The 23,446-nt window shown below is 47.8% G+C and overlaps 1 protein-coding gene across 5 annotated transcripts in view; it reads left to right on the top strand.

Moving 5' to 3' along the window:
* Window positions 1-22,764, top strand: part of LOC110123204 (lipoxygenase homology PLAT domains 1) — a 90,021-nt gene extending 67,257 nt beyond the window's left edge. For all 5 annotated transcript variants that reach the window (XM_070452622.1, XM_070452621.1, XM_070452623.1 and 2 more), the window contains 4 exons: window positions 8,074-8,244; window positions 14,228-14,360; window positions 15,709-15,867; window positions 21,845-22,764. In XM_070452622.1, coding sequence (XP_070308723.1) covers window positions 8,074-8,244; window positions 14,228-14,360; window positions 15,709-15,867; window positions 21,845-22,325 — 944 coding nt within the window. In that variant the 3' untranslated portion in view covers window positions 22,326-22,764. The remainder of the gene's footprint in view (window positions 1-8,073; window positions 8,245-14,227; window positions 14,361-15,708; window positions 15,868-21,844) is intronic.
* Window positions 22,765-23,446: the final 682 nt, after the last annotated feature.

Genomic DNA, 23,446 nt, shown 5'->3' on the forward strand with positions numbered 1-23,446 from the left:
GGTTCATAACATTGTAAAGGGGGTGGTGACCAAAACCACCCCCAAGAAAAAGAAATACAAGGCAAAGTGGTTGTCTGAAGAGGTTTTACAAATAGCTGAGAAAAGAAGAGATGTGATAGGCAAGGGAGAAAGGGAAAGATGCCCAACTGAATGCAGAGTTCCAAAAAATAGCAAGGAGAGATAAGAAAGCCTTCTTAAGTGAACAAAGCAAAGAAATAGAGGGAAACGATAAAATAGGAAACACTGGAGATCTCTTCAAGAAAATCGGAGCTATCAAGGGAACATTTCAGGCAAGGATGGGAACAATAAAGGACAGAAACAGTAAGAACCTTACAGAAAGAGAAAAAATTAAGAAGAACTGGTAAGAATACACAGAAGAATGATACAAAAAATTCTTAATGACCCAGATAACCATGATAGTGTGGTCACTAACCTACAGTCAGACATGCTAGAGTGTGAAGTCAAGTGGGCCTTCAGAAGCATTACTACAAACAAAGCTAGTGGAGGTGATGGAATTCCAGCAGATCTATTTCAAATCCTAAAAGATGATGCTGTTACAGTGCTGCACTTGATATGTTAGCAAATTTGGAAAACTCAGTAGTGGCCACAGGACTGGAAAAGCTCAGTTTTCATTTCAATCCCAAAAAAGGGTGATGCCAAAGAATGTTCAAACTACTGCACAATTACTCTCATTTCACATGCTAGCAAGCTTATATTCAAAATCCTTCAAGCTAGCCTTCAGCAGTAGGTGAACTGAGAACTTCCAGATGTACAAACTGAGTTTAGAAAAGGCAGAGTAACCAGAGATCAAATTGCCAACATTGCTGGATCATAGAGAAAGCAAGGGAATTCCAGAAAAACATTTACATCTGCTTCATTGATTATGCTAAAGCCTTAGCCTGTGTAGATCACAACAAACCATGGAAAATTCTGATGGGAATACTGTAACACCTTACTTGTCTCCTGAGATACCTGTATGCAGGTCAAGAAGCAACAGTTAGAATGGGACATGCAACAACGGACTGGTTCAAAATTCAGGAAGGATTATGACAAGGCTGTATATTGTCACACTGCTTATTTAATTTGTGTGAAGATTGTGCATGCCTACCAAGTTACTTCAGTCATGTCCGACTCTTTGTGACCCTGGACTGTAGCCTGCCAGGCTCCTCTGTCTGTGCGATTCTTCAGGCAAGAATACTGGAGTGGGTCGCTGGCCCTCCTTCAGGGGATCTTCCCAACCCAGGGATCAAACCCGTGTCTCCTGTGGCTCCTGCATTGCAGGTGGATTCTTTCCCTGCTAAGCCACCGCGGAAGCCCTATATGCAGATTACATCATGCAATGCCAGGCTGGATTTATCACAAGCTAGAATCAAAATTGCTGGGAGAAATATCAGCAACCTCAGATATGCAGATGATACCACTCTAGTAGCAGAAAGTGGAGAGGAACTAAAGAGACTCTTGATGAGTGTGAAAGAGGAGAATGAAAAAGCTGGCTTAAAGCTCAACATTCAAAAAAAACTAAGATCATGACATCCAGTCCATTTACTTCATAGCAAATAGAAGGGGGAAAAGTGGAAACAGTGACAGATTTTATTTTCTTGGACTCCAGAATCACTGCAGACAGTGACTGTGGCCATGAAATTAAAAGACATTTGCTGCTTGGAAGGAAAGCTATGACAAACCTAGACAGTATATTAAAAAATTTGAGACATCACTGTGCCAACAAAGATCCATATGGTCAAAGTTATGGTTTTTCCAGTAGTCATGTATGAATGTGAGAATTGGACCATAAAGAAGCCTGAGTGCCAAAGAATTGATGCTTTTGAACTGTGGTGCTGGAGAAGACTCTTAAGAGTCTGTTGGACAGCAAGGAGATCAAATCAGTCAATCCTAAAGTAAATCAACCCTGAATATTCATTGGAAGGACTGATGCTGGAGCTGAAGCTCCAATACTTTGGCCACCTGATGCAAAGAGCCAACTCATTGGGAAAGACCCTGATGCTGGGAAAGATTGAAGGCAAGTGGAGAAAAGGGAAGCAAAGGATGAGATAGTTAGGTAGCATCACTGACTCAATGGACTTGAACTTGAGCAAACTCCAGGAGATACTGAAGGACAGGGAAGCCTGGCATGCTGCAGTCCATGGGGTCACAAAGAGTGGGACATGACTTAGCAACTGAACAACAACAACTTTGGTGTAGATGCCAGGATCTTCTAAGAGCTTGGTTCTTCCCTTAGATAGCCCAAGACTATCTGATTACCTTTGGTCTCCTCATCGCTCTTGGACTTAAAGAAATTCCAAGTCACTGGCTGGAAGAAGCACAAGCTGGAATTAAGATTGCTGGGAGAAATATCAATAACCTCAGATATGCAGATGACACCACCCTTATGGCAGAAAGTGAAGAGGAACTAAAAAGCCTCTTGATGAAAGTGAAAGAGGAGAGTGAAAAAGTTGACTTAAAGCTCAACATTCAGAAAACTAAGATCATGGCATCTGGTCCCATCACCTCATGGGAAATAGATGGGGAGACAGTGGAAACAATGTCAGACTTTATTTTTTTGGCCTCCAAAATCACTGCAGATGGTGACTGCACCCATGAAATTAAAAGATGCTTACTCCTTGGAAGGAAAGTTATGACCAACCTAGATAGCATATTAAAAAGCAGAGACATTACTTTGCCAACAAAGGTCCATCTGGTCAAGGCTATGGTTTTTCCAGTGGTCATGTATGGATGTGAGAGTTGGGCTGTGAAGAAAGCTGAGCACTGAAAAATTGATGCTTTTAAACTGTGGTGTTGGAGAAGACTCTTGAGAGTCCCTTGGACTGCAAGGAGATCCAACCAGTCCATCCTGAAGGAGATAAGTCCTGGGTGTTCATTGGAAGGACTGATGCTGAAGCTGAAATTCCAATACTTTGGCCACCTCATGTGAAGAGTTGACTCATTGGAAAAGACCCTGATGCTGGGAGGGATTGGGGGCAGGAGGAGAAGGAGACGACAGAGGATGAGATGGCTGGATGGCATCACCAACTCGATGGGCATGACTTTGAGTAAACTCCGGGAGTTTGTGATGGACAGGGAAGCCTGGCGTTCTGCAATTCATTGGGTCGCAGAGCCGGACATGACTGAGCAACTGAACTGACTGACTGACTGACTGATGTCATCTTCTTCCCTTTGTAAGCAGAGAAGTGACCTCCTCCTCACCAACCAAACTTTGGGTCTGAAAGCAGGATCCTGTCATTGGCAAGAACAGAAAGATTTTTGTGTCTTCAATGAGCCCAAGTGGTTGGGATACTAGGGTCAGAAGAGGACCAAGATTCTCTTTATAGTAACTTTTCCTCTTTATAGTAAAATTTCCTCTTTATAGTAAAATTTCCTCTTTATAGTAACTTTCTCCTCCAGAGATGAAAGTTTAAATGTTTAATACAGAGCCATACCTAATCCCTTTATTTTTTCATGCCATTGACTTTTGGAAGAACAGGGCCCACTGATCTATAAAATTTGCACAGTTTGGGCCTGTCTGCTTGCTTCTTTATGGTGTCATTACTTCCTTATTCCCCATATTTCCTACAATCTGAAAGTCAGCTGTAAAGACCTGATTAGATCAAGGTTCGATATTATTTGCAAGAATACTTTATATGTAGTATCAGGGCTGCTTTAAAATGGGACTTGTGTACTTCATATTATATCACAGCCATCTCATACTTACTGACGCTCACGTCTAATGGTGAGCCCAGGGCTGACGGCTTGATGCCTCCATTGTAAACTCTCTCCCGTCACTCTCCATCTAATGGCTTCTCAGTGGTCATCAGTTAGAGTTATAAATGCTTTTCTAATTGTTATTTCTTATCCACTTATTAGCTAGAATTCCTCTGTAAAAATAAAAATTGTCCCTCAGGCTATTTGATTACCATGAAATGTAGTTCATAGATGAAAATCAAGATAAATGATTAATTCTTCCCCTTAATTCCAATTACCCAGATAGCTTTATAATACTGAACAAATTATAACAAGAGTGTTTATTTTCTAATTCATGTTTTTCCTCTTGCTTTCTTCTGAAATGAAAACTCTAATGAATATATTTTCTTTTGAATAATATAAATTCATAGAAATGTATAGGATCTCAGAAATCATGTATTTTAACCCAGTTAGGTTGCTCAAATAAGGAAGCTGAGACATAGAGATGCTATAATATAATCAGTTTGTTGGGTATGCTGAGAATCGAGTCTACAGATCTCCCAGATCCAGATGTGTCACTCTGGGCATCCTATCTTGAATGATGTATATGAAAAAGTATTTGTGAAGGGATACTAGCTAGATTCTGTATTCTTTAATAGCTAGGACTCTGTGATGGCTCCATATCTCTTTTCAAACAATCTATTTACCCTTTTAAAGAAACGTTGTTTATCCACATGGACTTTAGCTTGCCAAAGTTATTTTTTAAAGAAATTACTTGAAAAAATAAATTATCTATTCAAGCAATACTTTAAGGGCTTGCACTGAAATTTTAAAAACTGAGAGATCACTATAGAAAGTAAATGTAATTTATCAATTCTGTGTTTTTTGAGCACTAAGTCAATACACCTGTGATATAATCAAGAAGTTTAAGACATAGCTTCCACACCTTAAAATCAAACTGGAGAAGTCTCTCTCTCTCTCTCTCTCTCTCTCTCTCTCTCTCTCTCTCTCTCACACACACACACACACACACACACACACACACACAATCACTATTAAAGAGTTCATGTTCATGACCTCACTAGAAAACATTTATTTCCCAAGCCATCTTGGGCAAGTGTTCATGGGCAAGTGAATAAATAGATGATGAATGCCATGGGGCATTTTGTATTGGTTTCTGCCATACAGCAATGCGAATCAGTCATAATTATACATATATCCCTTCCCTCATGGCCTCCCTCCCCAGCCCCATCCCATCCTCTCCACACCAGCGCCCCCACCCCAGGTCATCACGGAGCGCCAGGCTGGGCTCCCTGTGTTGTTTAGCAACTTCTTGCTATCTATTTTACACTTCATTCAGTTTTTAAACTTTTTTTCTTATAGTAAACCTTAGAACATTTGGGATAAAATGATTTCACTAGGACAGGCTATTGCTCCCTGGCGGGGCTTTGAATTATTTTTCCCTTCCACTCATAGAATGTTACCACCAGTGTCCTTCCTTGTTCCTCCCTATTTAATAATGGTGCACTCATCCATTCAATAAACATTTATTGAATAATGTGCTAAGCATTGCTCTAGGCACTAGAATATAGCTGTGGATATCATGCAAGACTCCTGCTCTCTAGGCTTACAGCCTAGAGAAGACAGACAGTATAGGCAATGTGCAAGGAAATAAAACCGAAATTATTTCAGACTATGAAATGGGTGTACGTTAATGTGATAGCAAGTAATTAGGGATGAGGAAGTCTCCGCAAATTGGAAAGGTCGTCCCAAAGACAGGACATTTGATCTGACACCTCAGTGATGAAACACTGTGGATAGTCAAAGCCTAGGGTATATTGTCGCAGGCAAACAGAAAAGGTATGTGCAACATTTCCATAGACAAGACTAGATTTCATATGTTAAGGTACTAAAAGGTGTAAGTGAAATATAGTAAGTAAAAATGCAAGTAGTATGAGATGAAATCAAAATGGAAAGGGGCCAAGTCATGTCAGTTCTTATAGTTGTTAGTGAGCTGTTTGCAGTTATTCTGAGAGTAATGGGAAGCCATTGAATAGTTTTCCATGAGAAGTGACAAAATCAAATCTGATTTATGACTTCAAAAGATCACTATGATGCACATAGAAGGATAGTAATTATAGCATTGCATGTAGAAGTAAAAGTTTGGATAACAACTAATTATCCATCAATTAGGACAAAGAAGAAATTGTCTTGTGTGTGCATACAATGGAATACCATGCAACTATGAAAAGGGATGGGCAGATATTTATGTACTGATATAGATTTGAGTGAAAAGCTCAGATGTCAGACAGTGTGGGATGTTTGCTATCTTTGTGTAAAAAGACAAGTAGGACTCTGAAAGAGGAGATTCTGTAAAGAAATGGATTCTCTAGTGGTGGGATTAAGCTGGTTCCCTATTGATGGTGGTAGTGCTGCCATACAACTAGCCATTCTGTAACTGTGGTCTGTCTGTTTCTCTGGTGTCCTCACCAGCAGAACCCAGTCATATGACATCAGCCTTCCCAGAGCTGCCTCTTCTCATGTTTGATAGGTTCTTAGTATAGAAAGTCGTGGTAGGATCCCTGTTAATCCCTTCCAACATTTCCAAAACAAGGCAATTAAATAATCAGTGGGCATGAAGCTAAGAGTAAAGCTTATTTATCTTACAGTGTGTGGGGTTAGTCTGCTATTTACCATGGAAGGAGTTCCTTTGCAGAATCAAACTTGAAAAGAGAGTTGAAAATGGTGTGAGACAATGCCATGCCTTCAGAGGAGAGAGGGAAGGGAGGGTGCAGAAGGAAGAGGGCAACCTGCTAGCACACAGCAGGGCAACCCGGGTCAGGCTGCCTCCTCATCTGGTTGTCTTCACCCACACACTCGGGCCCTGAATTGCCTGTGGATAAAGTCAAAGACAGCCCAGAATCCACCCTTTCCATCATCCCGCTGCTTTCCTCTGTTACCACCATGCCTGGAGCTTTGGAAGTACATTCAAGAGTGAAACCTGCCCAGGATATGGAGCAGAGTGCGTCTGTTATTTCCACTTAACACTGTACTGGGCTTAGCTTAGTCATGTCCAACTCTACGTGACCCCATGGACTGTAGCCCACCAGGCTCCTCTGTCCATGGTTATTCTCCAGGCAAGAATACTGGAGTAGGTTACCATGCCCTCCTCCAGGGGATCTTCCCAGCCCAGGGATCAAACCCAGGTCTCCTGCATTGCAGGCATATTCTTTACACAGCTGAGCTACCAGGGAAGCCCCCACTTAATACTAATCATTTGTTATCTACATTTTGAATTTAAATAAAACTTAAAATATGTATGCAAAACAAAAACTTTGTTGATAAAATAACACCGCTTTTGAACTCAACAGAACCATTGTAAAATTTAACTTGTTCTGGGGCTGGCTGATTTCCACTTTCAGCAAAGACCCATCCTTTAAAACATATGAAATACCGTTTACACCAGAAATGAAGCTATACGAGGACTGCCAGTATGTATGCTCTGCGCGTGAGCCTTAATTGCTCCCTGTGGACCGGGTGACTAGAGGCATGCGTCCGTCTTTGTGTGTCTCTGTGCTTATAACCCTTGAGACCAATGGCAAGATCTAGGGATGTCGCTTTGGGCATGTCTGATCCTCCCTCACCATTATTGAAATGGCTTTTTGTTGGAGACGCTTGGACAGCCCTTCCAACCCCAAGTGGCAAGAGAAGGCAAGATGTGAAAGTAAAACATATACATACCCCCCTTGCAACCTTCTGCGCATACTATGGACACACAGATCCTCTAGGAGTTCCTGAGCCCAAGTTAAGGATTTTGGAAAGAGAATTATTGGGTTGGTCAATAATATCTTATGGAAAAACCTAAACAAACTTTTTGGCCAACCCAGTCTATCCTCTGGGCTAGAGGTATCTCAGAGATCATCTGACCCAACCCCTCATTTCATCAACACGGAGACAAAGGCCCAGAGAGGACAGAGAACTTGTCCAGGGCCACACAGCCAGCAGATGTAGGGAGCAGAAGTCTGAAAGGGGAGGAAGATCCCACTCAGCCTCCACGTCTCTATTCTCAGGGATACTTCCCGGCTGGCACCTGAGCCATGCTGACGTGAAGGACAACTCCCGCAACGAGGCCTTCCGCTTCTCTCTTCTCAGGGATACTTCCCGGCTGGCACCTGAGCCATGCTGACGTGAAGGACAACTCCCGCAACGAGGCCTTCCGCTTCTCTCTTCTCAGGGATACTTCCCGGCTGGCACCTGAGCCATGCTGACGTGAAGGACAACTCCCGCAACGAGGCCTTCCGCTTCTCTCTTCTCAGGGATACTTCCCGGCTGGCACCTGAGCCATGCTGACGTGAAGGACAACTCCCGCGACGAGACCTTCCGCTTCTCTCTTCTCAGGGATATTTCCCGGCTGGCACCTGAGCCATGTCGACGTGAAGGACAACTCCCGCGACGAGACCTTCCGCTTCCAGTGTGACTGCTGGCTCTCCAAGAGTGAGGGCGACAGGCAGACGGTCCGCGACTTCGCCTGCGCCAACAATGAGATCCATGACGAGCTGGAGGAGACCAGTATGTGGGGACACCGGTGGGCCCTGCTTAGATGCAGCCTGGGCAGAGGGAGGGGGGAACAATGTTGGAAAATCTAAAGGAAGCTCTCTCACAGCTGGAGGGGAATCAGATGCCCAATGAAAGAAATAACATAGGAGCAGTGCATACGTAAGCACCCTAAGTGTTGCTTCGTGAACCTAAGACAGCCAAGATACTGGTGCCAGCTCATGGCCCCAGATCACAGGGACTTATTAGGTAGCAGGAAAACCCACAGGGGACAAGCTTACCCTGGGCAGTTTGATGTGATGCTCTCTCTGATTTACTTTTTTGTCGTAGACTCTCTCCAGCTGATGTCTATGGCAACAGCCGCCAACTCAGGCCTTCCTGAAAACAGAATGTGTAGGGGAGCCAGCATCTCCACCAACAGCTTTCTCTTTGGTTCCTTCCTCAGGGCGTGTGTAAAGGGAAAGAGTAATTGGTCCCTAAGGTGGATGGCCATCAAGGACCAGGGAGGTGTCTTTTTAATACAGATGGCAGTATCTGGGTCCGACAGATTTGATGAAGGTTTATCAATAACAGAGCCTGATGTAAAGAAAGTCTTTTCCAACATTTTCTTACTGCAGCTAGCTAGTTACTGTAACACTGGCTGCAGTAAGACTTAAACCCACAAATCTCAATAGCTAAATACAATAAAATCTGTTTCTCACTGATGTAATCAGTCCAGTGTGGGTGTTTGGCAAGAGGCCTTCCACACTGTGATTCAGGGACCCAAGCTCTTCTCACCTGCCATTTTCAACATGTGGCTCGCACATTTCTTGAAGAGGGAAAAGAGAGCTGGGAGAAGGCACATTCCATACTTTCTCAACACATTAACTCATATTCTAGGAGTCTTGTGGCTCCACCTAGATGCAAGGGCACCTTAGATTGTAGTACCTGGCTGGACAGTTGCCCCAGGCAAGCTCTGTACATTACGAAAGGGAAGCATGGATCCTTGGTGGAAAGGCACTCAGCCTTCTGCACCATGCCATCCACACTGCCCAGTGATGGACTCAGCTGCTTGGAGAGGAGTGATCACTGATGGTACTGGGAGTTTCAGACAAGGGCCAACCACTCATCTGTCAGCCTTAACGTATGGGGATAACTGCCCTAATTCAGAGGGTGAACTCCCAGCTTCTCTAATTGTACTTACCGAGGGCCCACTTTTATTTTAGATGCTATGAACCATGCACACTGCTTTGTTTTTGTTAGTTTCCTTGTACTGAACTGTGCCCATCTGTTGATGTCCCTACGCAACTATAAGCTCCCAGAGGTCAAGGACAGAATCACTCTGCAGGCCTTGGGACTTAGTAGGTGCACACATCATTAGAGCTCAGAAAATGAAGGTTGTTTTTCCTTGGGGCCTCACAATCTCATTAGTGGTGGAGGCTAATGCATAATTACTAACATGAGCAATAAAGGCTCCTGGGGCCCTTGGCGTTCAGGGGAGGAGAGATTTGTGAGGCTGGAAGCATAATCACGGAGTTTCCTTCACAGATTTCCTGCCAAACAGCTTGCTAAGACCTATGGAATTGGGGTTGGTAGGGAGCTTGGTAGAGGAGGAGCAGTACTTGCATTAATTCCAGAAGGATGTGTGTGAGACAGAGATGGAAGGGCAGGGACACCAAGCCCAGGAATGGTCTGGATCAATCTGTCATTACGAGGAGCCTGCAGAGGGCAGGGTGCCCAAAGGCCAGTGACACCCATGTCCCCAGATGGAGGCTCATCCTAGGGAGAGCCAGGGGATACAATTTAAGCCAATCATTCCAACCTCAGCTGTCTTTAACCAAGTGACACAGCCTGGTGTAGGTTCCGGGACACAGTAATGAATAGGGCAGAGATCCTGCCCTTATGGCATTTACATTCCATGTCTGTGGCCCCAGGGACATCTCTGAGCACTCAGCTTGTGAGAATAAACACCCTCTCATATCTGAACAGAGCTCCACACATCCCCTGTCCTCACTGGATCCTCACCACCCTACACCGACCCTATGAGCTGGATAGGGGCAAATTCCCCTCTCTATATCCTAGGTGTGGAAAACCAAAAACCAAAAAAGTGAAGCAACACATCGAAGACCTAGCCAGAGCCAGTAGGACCCGTATGACCTGATTCCTAGATCAGGACTCGTCATACCATGGTCGCTGTGTCATCATTGGGCCTGGCTGGTACTCCAGATTGATCAACTACCCCACCTTGTTTAGTATCCTGTTTGCTGCCTTCACCTCCAATTTTTGTTAGCAATTTCAGAAGCTGCTCCCCATCCTCTGTAAGCATCAGCCTCTGTAGGTGATTCCAATGTGTTGGCAAAGCAGAAAACCATTGGCAACTTTTAAATAATACTGATATTTGGGTCTCACCCCAGAGAGTCTGCGTTAAGTCCTGGACAGTAAGATTGTGTGCTTTTGTGTGCATATGCATGGACACAGCACACACACACATACATGGCACCTAGGAGGGGAGAAAAATCTCTCTCTGGGGCACGCTGTGTGCGTGCTAAGTCACTTCAGTCATGTCCAACTTTTTGCCGCCCCATGGACTGTAACCCACCAGGCTCCCCTGTCCATGGAATTCTCCAGGCAATACTGGACTGGGTTGTCATGCCCTCCTCCAGGGGATCTTCCTGAGCCAGGCATTGAACCCACATCTCCTTCATTGGCAGGCGGGTCCTGAGCCTTCTGGGAAGCCCCCTCTCTGGGACATTCTCCAGCAAGACCAATGCCTCCCCTCTCTACAGCCCCCTTCCTTCTTATCCACCCCTACTTGAAGCCTTCTCAGGCTGCTCAGTCAGCCTTATCTGCAACATTTCCAGTTCTGATACAATCAAGCTTCATGACCAACTCTCCAGGTTGGAGGACTCACTGCTCCACCAGGCAGCTCTGTTTAAAACTTCATCTTTATGATTTTGTTCTTGAAGCTGCTATCCTCTGGCAGTCCCAATGGAGGCAAACAGAAAACTTCAGGAGTGGTCAGGACTTGGTTGTACGTGCCTAAACCCCAGCCCTAAGCTGGCTCCAGGAAAAAGGGAGCATGTTGGTGCCCAGAACTTGGAAGTTTCAGGTGGAGCTGGCTGGGGCTTGGCTGTCTCCAGAGGCTCCAGTGGTTTCAGTTTGTCCTTGTCCCCTTTTCCTCTCAACTGTTTCTTTCTCTACATCGTGGGAAGATGGTGGCTGGTATCCCCAACCCCATAGCCTTCTAACTGACCAACTTTGGCGGATGGGAAGAGAGCCTCTCTTAAGGAATAATTCTGATTGTCCAAGTCCGGGACTCTGATGCAAAAGCACATGGGAGGAACATCCAGAGCCAAGAAGGGTCTTGGCAACATAAGATGGGGGAGGTGACGCGGAGCAATAAGCTGCAGGTGCCTGCTGGACGCCCAGGTGTCCTCTGGTGGTACTCCTCGGCACCTGGTGCCCCTGCTGTCCTGGCCTCAAGGCAAACACCTATCTGTTCAGGAGCTGCTCACGTGAGGTGTGTTGGATCCGCTCGGCGCATCCTGGGCTTCTGGTTCATCTCTGTCTGCAGATGCCACGCCCAGAGCACAGGCAATATGTCAAGGGCAGACAGCTTTGCTCTCCCGTCCTGCCACATTCATGCCTGCTGAGCCCATAGGATCTTTGTTAGTGGCCCCTTTGTGTGAATGACCTCACAGTGGCTACGGAGCCACTTTCTCCAGCTGGACTCCTCCCATGGGGGTGTTGGCCCCGGGGTGAGCCTCATGTGGATCCCTGCTAGGCTGGGCTCCTACCCACCCTGCTCTGTCAGGTCCCTGGTCCTCCTCTGTCCTTGCCTCCCAGCCACCTATAAACAAAGCTGAGAGTCACGCCTTCCACATTTTTATCAAGTCATTAATGAAATGACTTTTCCAAGGTGGAAACAGGCTGATTGAAAGACTGTTGATGCAACTGGCCACATTTGTTTTTAATCCATCTAAATGTCCTCACTTACACACCTTCCTTCTCTGCCTTGTCCTTGGGGCCATGAGGAGAGGGTTGGTTACAATCCACACGCATGTCCTCCTTGAGCTGATCGTAGGAAGCAAGTAGGTTCCTAGTGCTCCCTGCTTTCTCGCCTGGGCACTGACAGTCCATTTCCTTACAAGGCAGGATCCACTTTGAATTCACATGTGTCTGGTTTGCAGAAGTACCTTACCCTCCCTGTGTTGGCTTTGAGCCCCCAGCCATGGCTCAGCTATCTCCTGTCCTGGTGCTGCGAACGGTTGGGCCTGCAGAGACAGATTCTTCTTCTGGGGCTGTGCTCACTGTGGATCTCCTCCCCTATCCTGGGATCCGTGCCCAGATTCACTCTACATGTGACTTCAGAGAAGTCACAAAGGCAACAGGTCGCTGAGAGTTTACATTGAGCTGTAGACACAGCCAGCCCTTCTAATTGTCTTTATCACATTTCTGAGATAAAGCACAGAGATCAAACTATCTCTTTGGATCTAGAATCCCAAATCCTCAGTAACTCACTAACTGCAGGAAGATAGATGTGTCTTCCTGTGTGCCAGCTCCATCCCAGCTGGTCCGAGGGGAGTGGGGCTGGATCTCATGGATCTCATGGATCTCAAGCCCCTCCCCTGCCCTCCGGTATCTTTGCTTATGCTCCTTCCCCTTCCGTCCTCCTAGAGCATCCCTCAGTTCTCCGTTGATCGCAATCATGACTCTTCTTTGAAGCCAAGCTCACACACTGCCTTCTTCATAGAGCTTACTGCGATGAGCCCAGTCATTCATTATTTGCTCAAGAGATATTTATTGAGTGTCTATGTGCCAGGCACCGTTCTGCGCCCTTGGATTTATAAGGAGCAAAACAAAGACCTTTGCCCTCATGGAGCTAACATTCAGGTGGGAGGGGGTCATACAATAAACATTAAAATGATAAGTAACTGCATAGCATATTAGAAGGTACTAGGTAAGAGAAGATGGAGAAGGAAATGGCAACCCACTCCAGTATTCTTGCCTGGAGAATCCCAAGGACGGGGGAGCCTGGTGGGCTGCCATCTGTGGGGTCGCACAGAGTTGGACACGACTGAAGCGAATTAGCAGCAGCAGCAGGTAAAAGAAGATGATAGAGCTCAGTAGAGCAGGCTGGAGCCCTGGGGGAAATGGGTTGGAAGTTGATTAGGGTGGTCCCTGAGAAGGGGACGTCTGAGTAGGACAGGAAGGAGGGGAAGGAGTGAGCCAGGCTCACGGGTGGAGGTGGGGAGAGAAAGAGGATGAGCCGCAGACAGAGCTCTAAGGCAGGAGCAGGCCTTGTGCTTCTGGAGTAGCACGGAGGCCAAGCGGAGCGAGCAAGGTGGGGAAGTGCTGGAAGGTGAAGTTGAAGATGTAATGGGAGCCAGATCCACCCTCTCCCCCTTGGTACTTGCGCCCTTTGCTGCAGGTTATTCTGTTCTGCGGTGTCATCAGTGTTTCCGTCTGGGGCCAAATATGAGTGCTAGGGTCACCCAGAGTTTAGCCCAGTCCTGACACTAGACACCCCCTTAACAAATGAAACAATGCTGACCTGCTTGTGGAAACTTCAGGGGAGGGAGGTTGTGATGCTGAGCTTGACACCAAAATGAGAGCTGAGACAAGACAGAGGCAGTTTGTTAGAGAAAGTTCCAGGCTCTTCTGGAGTCTCTCCTGCCTGGATCTTCCCCTCCCCTTTCTATAGCTGGGCCCTGCCTCTCCTCCCTTCTCTTTGCTCCTGATCTTCACTTTGCATCTCAGAGACTCCTCCATCCCTGAGAGCCAGGCCCCAGCATCCCTTGGGAAACTCATCCCCACCTTGTGGTTTGCCCCCAAATTGAGGCAGGTTCTGTTTACGGTGCCTCGATCCTAAAGATTTTAACCTGCGCCCCAGCCCCCGCACTTAAGGCTGTGGTCTAAGACCAGACGCAGGACCTGAAGCGAGTGGCAGGTTGGCTTCTGCCCCAGTGGTGGGTGCCGCTTCCCCTCTGCTGACCGTCTCCCACCTTCTCCACCGCAGCCTACGAGATCGTCATAGAAACCGGCAACGGAGGCGAAACCAGGGAGAACGTCTGGCTCATCCTGGAGGGCAGGAAGAATCGATCCAAAGAGTTTCTTGTGGAGAATTCTTCCAGACAGCGGGCCTTCAGGAAGTAGGAAGAGGGGGTGCCCACAGGGGAACGGGGATAAGTGGGGTGGGTAAGAGGGGACCCCCAAGAACCAACCCTTTTAGTTGGGGGCCATAAATGTACAAATGGGCCTAAGCAGCAAGGATTTACTGAGTACCTACTGTGTGCCAACGCCATTCCAGCTCTAGGGTAGCAACAGGAGCTTTAGAAAAGGGAAGGGAAAGGACTATCATTTAAAGAGAGCCCCCTCTGAGAGACTAGAATCTAATTGTTTCAACGACTAGAAAAAAAGGATGATTATGTAATATGATAGAAGTGCTAATTATGGCCACAATGGCAATCATAGTACAATATAAAAATGTTTCAGATTCATATATTCTACACCTTAAATTCACACAATGGTATATGTCAAATGTATTTCAATTTTTTAAAACTTAATGCAAAACTACAACAAAAATCACTTAATTAATTACAGCAAGTCCAGTATGTGGCAGGATTGGAAATCACACAGATGTTATTCCACATCTGTGCAAATGAGGAGCTCGCAGTGTACTTGAAAAGGGAGACAGTCACCCATAAAAACTCAAATAAGACAGCATGGAATTCAGTTCTAGTGAGAAGTAGGGAGGGAGGGGAGAGCCTCTAAGATGCTTCATAGGAAAAATCAAAATTAGGTCTCGTGTAACAGCGCCCCCGCTTAGCACTCCCGGCTGCCCGCCACGCCCTGGAGAATCTCACGTCTTCCTGTACATCAGAGCTGCTTCTGAACTGCCCAGATGCCCACTTCATCTCCCTGCTGCCTCCAGAATCTCTTAAATAGAGCCTCCTCCTCCCATAACCTCACTTCACCCTCTTTTCAACCCCCTCTGCGTGAAGATGGGCTGAGCTGCCCCACTCCCAAAAGGCAGCCCACCCCACTTCTTTTCCATTGCCCCTTCCCTCCCTGAACCCAAACTCCAGCCAAGCCAGCCCTCCTTCCAGAAATGACCGCACCTCCAACCACATGACTTTGCCAAATCAAGTCCTCATCAGAAGGTGCTTCCCTTCCCCTTCCTTCTGCTCCCTGAATCTCACCTCCCTCCTCAGCCCAGTGCTGAGGGCCCAGGGCCTCACCCTCCTCCAACACCATCCCCTATTACCAATCACTGATTCTGGGAACAGGCAGCTGGAAGGGCTTTTTAATGGTTCCAATTGTCTTGTTCCAACTCTAGACTGAACCCCTCAAGCAATGGAGGGCTGATATCAGGTCTCGCTTGCCAGTCTATCCCTGTCCCTCAGACCAGCACTTAGGACACAGTTGGCACTGGATAAATGCTTGCTTCCTTCAGTGGGCATGAGCAGCGCTCACTGATGGTACCTTTGTGTCCTGCAGGGGGACCACCGACACATTTGAGTTCGACAGCGTCTACTTAGGGGACATTGCCTCTCTCTGCGTGGGCCACCTCGCCAGGGAGGACCGGTTCATCCCCAAAAGAGAGCTGGTCTGGCACGTCAAAACCATCACCATCACCGAGATGGAGTATGGCAACGTGTACGTGCTGGGCCTCCACCCTCTTCCCCCAGGGAGGCCTGCAGCCAGACCATGGACAAGACGGCAGGGGGTGGGGAGGTGTCCCTTGCGAGGCATCTGAATCAGAGAGGAAGGAGGCAGCTGTACTGGTTCTTGAGTTTTCTGAACCAGAGGATAACCCCAGAGGCAGGGGCCTAGGCTCGATGACCTTGGGTGCTCCAGCCTTTTTATCCAGTGATGCTTCTTTGGAAGGAAAAAAGAGCCAGCCAGGCAGTGCCTGAGTCTTTCCTGCCCTGCCCCCATGATCACGGTATAATGGCAAAGAGATACAGCTTTGAAGCCTGCTGCTCCACAGTCAAAGGGAATGCCCATCATCCCTGTGGGCAGAGCGGGGACCAGCAGAGAAATCCCATGCCCACCGCCCCGAGGACCCCAGATAAGGAGCTTTACATTTCCCCCTCCAGGGCCTTCTGAGGACATTTCTAGAGGATTAGGGGTCTTAGTTACCTGGGTAACAGTTCGCAGCCATCAGTTTTTCTAATTAAAACCGCTTGGTAACCGTGTTGGAAGCCAGAAAGAGCCCTGAGGCTCTAGAAGCAGAAAAGACACTAAAAAGGAACCAGGAGAGGATGATGGGGAAGCAGAGGGCAGCGTGTGCCTCAGGGAGCGTAAGCCCAAGGAGAGGCTAAGACAGCAGGGCCACCCCCAGAACCACTGTCCGCCCCTCCGGGCCCCCCCTGTGACCCTCCTGAGCTGGCCCTGCTCTTGGCAGCATCTTTCACAAGAACTGCAGCAGACAGAAGCAGCAGCCCTGCCTGGCCAGGCAGGTCCCAGCTTCAGGCTCCAGCCTTCAGGGCCCGAGCCTCTCAGGCAACGTCTGTCCACACTCTGCCTGCACCCGCTGGCTCCCTGGACCTGGCCATCTCTGAGCAAGACTCCCCTTTGGGAATGGAGCAGGAAAGGGTTCTGACATGTGAGCTTGTCTCTCAGCTATCTCAGGCTGCTGTGACCAAATCCCTGGGCTGGGTGGCTCAGACAGTGGACATTCTTTCCTCATACCTTGGAGCCTGGAAGTCAGAGGTCAGGGTGCCAGCGGGGTTGAGTTCCCTTGAGGCCTCCCTTGCTAGCTCAGTGTGTGTTCACATGGCAGAGAGAGAGAGATCTGGTGTCTCTTCTTCTCTTCACGAGGTGGCCCTAGTGAGCAAACCTGCCAATGCAGGAGACATAAGAGACATGGGTTCCATCCCTGGGTTGAGAGGAATCCCTGGAGGAGGGCCTTGCAACCTACTCCAGTATTCTTGACCGGAGAATCCCATAGACAGAGGAACCCAGCAGGCTATGGTCTATGGGGTGGCAAAGAGTCAGACACGACTGAAGCAACTTCACACACACACACACACACACACACACACACACACACACACACACTTCTTCCCATAAGGGCACTAATCCCATCATGGGTCCCAATCCTAATGACTTCATTTAAACCCGATGACCTCCCAAAGCCCCATGCACAAATGCCATCACATTGGGGTAAGAATTTGGGGAAAGAGAATTCAGTTCATAGCAGTTCCCTCTCAGGCTGCAATGTTATATTGTTGTTCTTTGGGGGAAAACCAGCTGGGGTACGGTAAACACTATAGAAATCATTGGGTGAGGCTGTGATGAGGACTTGGGAGCTGGGTTACAGGGCTGGGGAGCATTCCAGCCCACCAGCAAGCCAACCTGTACCGCCTCCCAACTGCAAGGAACGTGGCTGCTCATACTTCTCTACAAATGCCCCAAGTAAACAAGACAATACAATACAATAATAAAAGAGTCACCACGTAAGTTAGCTTTAAACCCACAGTGTCAGCTGTGAGAAAGTCAAAGGTCTCAACGCCACCTGGCACCTTCCAGTCTCAGGAGGGAGGGGAGTGAAGAACTTTCCGACCCGCAGTCCTCAGCTGAGCTGTAGGATTCCTTGTCCAGTAGAAAGAATCTACCACTCCCAGTGAAGCAGCTTTTCCTGCACTCTCAAAAGTGTGGCCTTTCGTCAGCTGGGCTGGGAGGGGAGGAAGGGATGTCCACGGGCTGGACATCAAAGGGGGTGTAGGGAGTCCCGACCCCAGATGCTCCAGCCATCACCGGTCAGCCCGAGGCTTTAGGCCATCACCCAGCTCCTCTCTGGGAGGAGAGATGGATGCTCTTTGGAGTCTGGCGGGAGGGGAGAGATGGCAGGAGTATAGCCTGAGAGGCTCTCAGAAGTCATACTCCAGCCTACCTACTGTGCTGGTCTCAAGTCTGTGATTTCTGGTGGGTGACCACCTCCCTCCCCCTCTGCCAAATATCAGCTCTGTCCAGAGTGAGGACGGGGCAGGGCTGTGTGTCACTGTGGCTGTTTACATGTCACCATTCTCTGTGTGTATTTGCCACTCAGTTGTGTCCAACTCTTCATAACCTCATGGACTGTAGCCCACCAGGCTTCTCTGTCCGTGAAGTTCTCCAGGCAGGAATACTGGAGTGGGTTGCCATTCTCTTCTCCAGGGGATCTTCCCAACCCAAGGATTGAACCCAGGTCTCCTGCATTGCAGGCAGATTCTTTACCATCTGAGCCTATTTACATGTCACTGTTCTCAGTTCAGTTCAGTTCAGTCTCTCGGTCATGTCCGACTCTTTGTGACCCCATGGACTGTAGCATGCCAGGCTTCCCAGTTCATCACCAACTCCTGGAGCTTGCTCAAACTCATGTCCATCAAGTCGGTGATGCCATCCAACCATCTTATCCTCTGTTGTCCCCTTCTCCTCCTGCCCTCAATCTTTCCCAGCATCAGGGTCTTTTCCAATGAGTCAGCTCTTCACATCAGGTGGCCAAAGTCACTGTTCTAGAACACATTTAAATCCTACCATGTAAAGACCACTTACATAACACTGTATATAGATCCACGGTTCCTTTCTAACCAGCATGTTTGACCATAATATCTGGATTTTCATAAAATACAAAATAATTTTATCTCAATCTCTTATGAAAATCTCAAATTTTCACCTTCCAACTGATTCCAGTCCTGAATCTTGCAGCATTTCTGACCAGCTCTTTGTTGTTAATATCCTCAGGACTTCAGTGGAAGGACACACAGAGGCTTTTGTTTCTTTAAAAAACCCAAAATGAAATCGTTGTTTTATCTCATTATCACATATAATACATAATCATTTTAAAATTCAAATAGGGCAAAAAAAATGTGTATGAAAGAAAGAAAAAAATCCCTTTCGTAAAACAAAGTAAAATTCCCTAAAGTCCTATCCATCAGAGAAGGCCACCATGAACATTTGGTGACCCCATTCTCTCTGGCCATTTTCTGATGTCTCACACACACACACTGTTCAGAGAAGTAGGATCATATTCAACATATTTCTAACATATTCACTTTTGTTCATTATTCTCTACTTTGTCTTTATTCTTGCTCACGAGCCTATTGCAAGTGAGAACAGCCTGGCGTGTTCTTCCACAGCTGGAGTCTTGACTCCACAGAGCCCTGAGGTCCCACATTTTGGTGATCTTATAATTATGTCTATTAGGAAACGTTTCCTTATAACTACACCAGGGACTATTTTTCAGCCATTAAAAACAACGAATTAAATATGTACCAGAAGACTTGGAGCCACTCCCAGGAAGCACTGTTGAGTGAGAAAAGCAAGATATGGGGAAGCATGTTATTATATGATGCCATTTTGTAAAGGGAACACTGATGTCCCACATGTGTGTGGGTCATGTGCATTCTGTGCAAGGTTGGGTGAAACGGAGGGAAATTTGGCAAGATACATCCACAACTGTTACATGAGTTATCTGAGGTGAAGGCAGGATGCAGGAGGGGAAAGGAGGGGGAGAGGGAGACAGAGCCAAGCATGAAAGAAAAGAGTGCATTTAGAAAACCACATATGATCACAGGATTTGTGCACTTATATAGAATTATGTATATTAGTGGACATTTGCATAAAGAAATACATTTTAAGTGAATGTTTAAGCAAAGAAGGCAAATATATCTCCCTCTAAGAAAGTGTGGTATGTAACAACAACCCAGATTTATCAAGTGGCAAGTTGGAGGAAGAGAGCTCTCCAGACAGAACTCCAGTTTCCTGCCAAGTGTCTGTAAACGGCTGGCTCCGGTGGTGGCCGGGCAGGCTGGCTCTGGGCCCCGACTCTGGGTCACCTTGTGCAGTGACTTCTCTCCTCCAAGCCTTTGTTTCCCTTCTGTGGAACTGGAGGAGATGAACTCTATGACCCGGGGAGTTGATGAAATGCAAGAATGCCAAACCCAGGCATTTAGTGAGCATGCAGAAAACCAAGCTCTTTTTGCTGTTATAGACTTTCATCTAAAAATTAATTTTTCATCATTGGGCACACCCTTTCAGGGCTATGTTTCTGAAATCATTAGCCAGTACCAGAATTGCTTATTTCCAAAACTGTTAAAGTGTTAGGAATTTGGATGGGGGGAAAAACAAGGACATTTGTTCAGTCCAAACCTCTAGCTTTGCCAGTGGGAAAATGAAGGTCATATAGGTGGGAGGCGGCAGGGCTGGGGCAGACCCCAGCCCCCTTATACCCTATGCAGTGCTTTCCCACCGCGCCTCTGACTTCTTCCTATAATTATTGGACTCACTGTCATTACCCAGAGGCTAATATTGGGGATGGGGTTAGAGAAGGGACTTTTTGGTCCAAGACCATTTCTCTTGGCCCTGGACTTGCTTCTGCATATGGTAGCTTCTTCAGCACTTTGCACCCCTTTGTACTGTGTCACCCATGAGCACATGCATGTGTGTGCAGACACACAACATACACACACACACACACACCCATGGTTCAACTCAGCCAAGTGCAAGGGATTTGGGAGCATACATCTATCTCGCAGTTACTTTTCCCCTTGACTTGGCCTGGGATTGTCGTTCTGGTCCCATAGCTCCTCTGAAGGTGACAACAGTGGGTAAATGCATTCATCAGTCCCCTGGGAGGAGAAAGGGACCAGCCTGGATGGTGTGCAGTGAGCTTAGAGGAGGGGAGGGACAGGTCAGAGAGGTAAACCCTGAGCGGAGGATCAGATCGTGGAAGGTCTTGCAGGCCTTTGTAAGGTGGTGGCTTTTGCTAATACTTATTCTAAGTATTACCCCATCACCAATTCACTGGACATGAGTTTGAGCAAGCTCCGGGAGATACTGAAGGAATCCTGGCGTGCTGTAGTCCATAGGGTTGCAAAGAGTCAGACACGACTGAGCGACTGAACAACAAAAATTCTGGGAAGAAGGATGAAAAAGAAAAGGACAATCAAGGGGCAGTTTAAATTCTGAGCAGAAGGATAACATTCTCGGGCTTATATCTCAGCAAGATCACTTGGATGCTGTGCAGAGAATTCACTGTAGTACGTATTGAGAAGCAGGGAGACCGGTTAGCAGGTTGACGCATTCCAGATAGAAGATGGTGGTGACTTGGATGAGAAGGGTGGCAGGGCAGTTAGTGAGATTGTGCTGATTCTGGACTTATTAGATTGTATTTTAAAGATGGGGTCAGTGGGAATTGCTGGTGGATCAGATGTGGAGTGGCTCCGCAGGTAAAGAATCCACCTGCAATGCAGGAGACACAGGAGATGCAGGTTCGATTCCTGTGTCAGGAAGATCCCCTGCTGGAGGAAATGGCAACCCACTCCAGTATTCTGGCCTGAAAAATCCCAAGGACAGAGGAGCCTGGTGGGCTACAGTCTATGGGGTCTCAAAGAGTCAGACACAACTGAGCAACTAAGCATAGATGTGGAGTGTGAGAGGAAAAAGGAAAGGAGAATCAAGGGGCAGTTTAAAAGATGGTGATGTCAGGCACTGTCAATTTTCAGATGAACGAGGCCTATCCTCACTTTTGACGCAGACAGTTCTCTCCCTGAGATCTTGTCGTCTGGGACAGGATCTCTGGTGGATGCCCAGGATCCCAGAGGGGAGGGTGTGAGCCCTCACTAACCTCCTCCATTCCCGCCGGCAGGTATTTCTTCAACTGTGACAGCCTCATCCCCCTCAAGAGGAAGAGGAAGTACTTCAAGGTCTTCGAGGTCACCAAGACTACGGAGAGCTTTGCCAGCAAGGTCCAGAGCCTGGTACCGGTCAAGTACGAGGTCATCGTGACAACCGGCTACGAGCCCGGGGCGGGCACTGACGCCAACGTCTTCGTGACCATCTTTGGGTCCAACGGCGACACGGGCAAGCGGGAGCTGAAGCAGAAAATGCGCAACCTGTTTGAGCGGGGCAGCACCGACCGCTTCTTCCTGGAGACGCTGGAGCTGGGCGAGCTGCGCAAGGTGCGCCTGGAGCATGACGGCAGCGGCTGCTGCGCAGGCTGGCTGGTGGACAGGGTGGAGGTCACCAACACCAGCACTGGGGTGGCCACCATCTTCACCTGTGGCAGGTGGCTGGACAAGAAGCGGGGTGATGGGCTCACCTGGAGGGACCTCTTCCCTTCCGTCTGAGGGCTGCAGGCCCGCCCTCTCCCTTCGCACCAGCTCGCCCCGACCACACCTGCCACGCTCCCCCAGGGCTTTCAGGAGTCCTTTCCTGAAAGCCTCCTGGAGCTGGCACTGGGGGGCCAGAGCTCCCTGGCCCTTTGGAGGTCACTGTGAGTGATGGCTGGTGCGGTCCCGCCCTCTCCCGGGTCTCCTGAATCTATAGGAATCCATCATGTGTGTCATAATCTGTGGCTGCCCGAAAATAACTTTTGGCATTTTCTTTTTCGGTAACAGTAGTGACTAGGCTGAGACTTGCTGCTGGGTGTGTATGGGAAATTGGGGCTTCACCCAGGGGATAGAAGTGGGGAAGAAGAGGTCCTCAAAGTGATGTATTTTAAGCAAGAACTAATTAACACTTCCCCCCCTAAAAAAAACGGGGCTAATTAAATTATTACCAACCACACCCCACAATGAATTCATCTCAGCATCTGCTCACTTAGAAACACATCCTTTTCCCCAGTTTCAATAAATCCAGTGGCCAATGGAGAAAAACATCAGGAGGAAGAATTTTAGCTGAAAGAATTTATGAGCCTGTAAACAGATACCTGATTCTTTCCATCACCTTTCAAAGAACGCATTGCCAAGTGCCCGCGGCTGCCCCAGCCAGAGATAACACAGTTGAGATGCAGAGACCTGAGCAGGTGATGAGTTGCGGGCAGTAGAAGGGAGAGGTTGCCTGGAACAGCCTGGTCCCTGCGCAAGGGGCCTGGGAGGACAGGGGGACATCTGTGGTGCTTAGCACCTGTCACCTGTGGCCTGCTGTGGGCAATGTGGACGGACAGCTGAGAGGGACTGGAAGAAGATAAAGGTGTGGTGTCTGCCCTTGACAGGGTGACCCTGATGGAGAGGCAGCCGGAGAGCCCCATATCTGTGTGGCCCTCCGGCTGTGTGTGGCGCGCACACACACACACACATGTGCTCACACACACACACACACTCCCTGATCAACCATCACAAGAGTGCAGCAGAGCTCAGCCCCTGACTAGAGGGCGGGGTGGGACTGAGCAGAAAGGAGCGTCAGGCCAGGAAGTCTTCCTGTAGGAGGCACCCGGAATCAGCATTTCTGCCATGTCACCACAGGCCCT

The sequence above is a fragment of the Odocoileus virginianus genome, chromosome 22 (genome assembly GCF_023699985.2).
Source record: "Odocoileus virginianus isolate 20LAN1187 ecotype Illinois chromosome 22, Ovbor_1.2, whole genome shotgun sequence".
Lineage (NCBI taxonomy): Eukaryota > Metazoa > Chordata > Mammalia > Artiodactyla > Cervidae > Odocoileus > Odocoileus virginianus.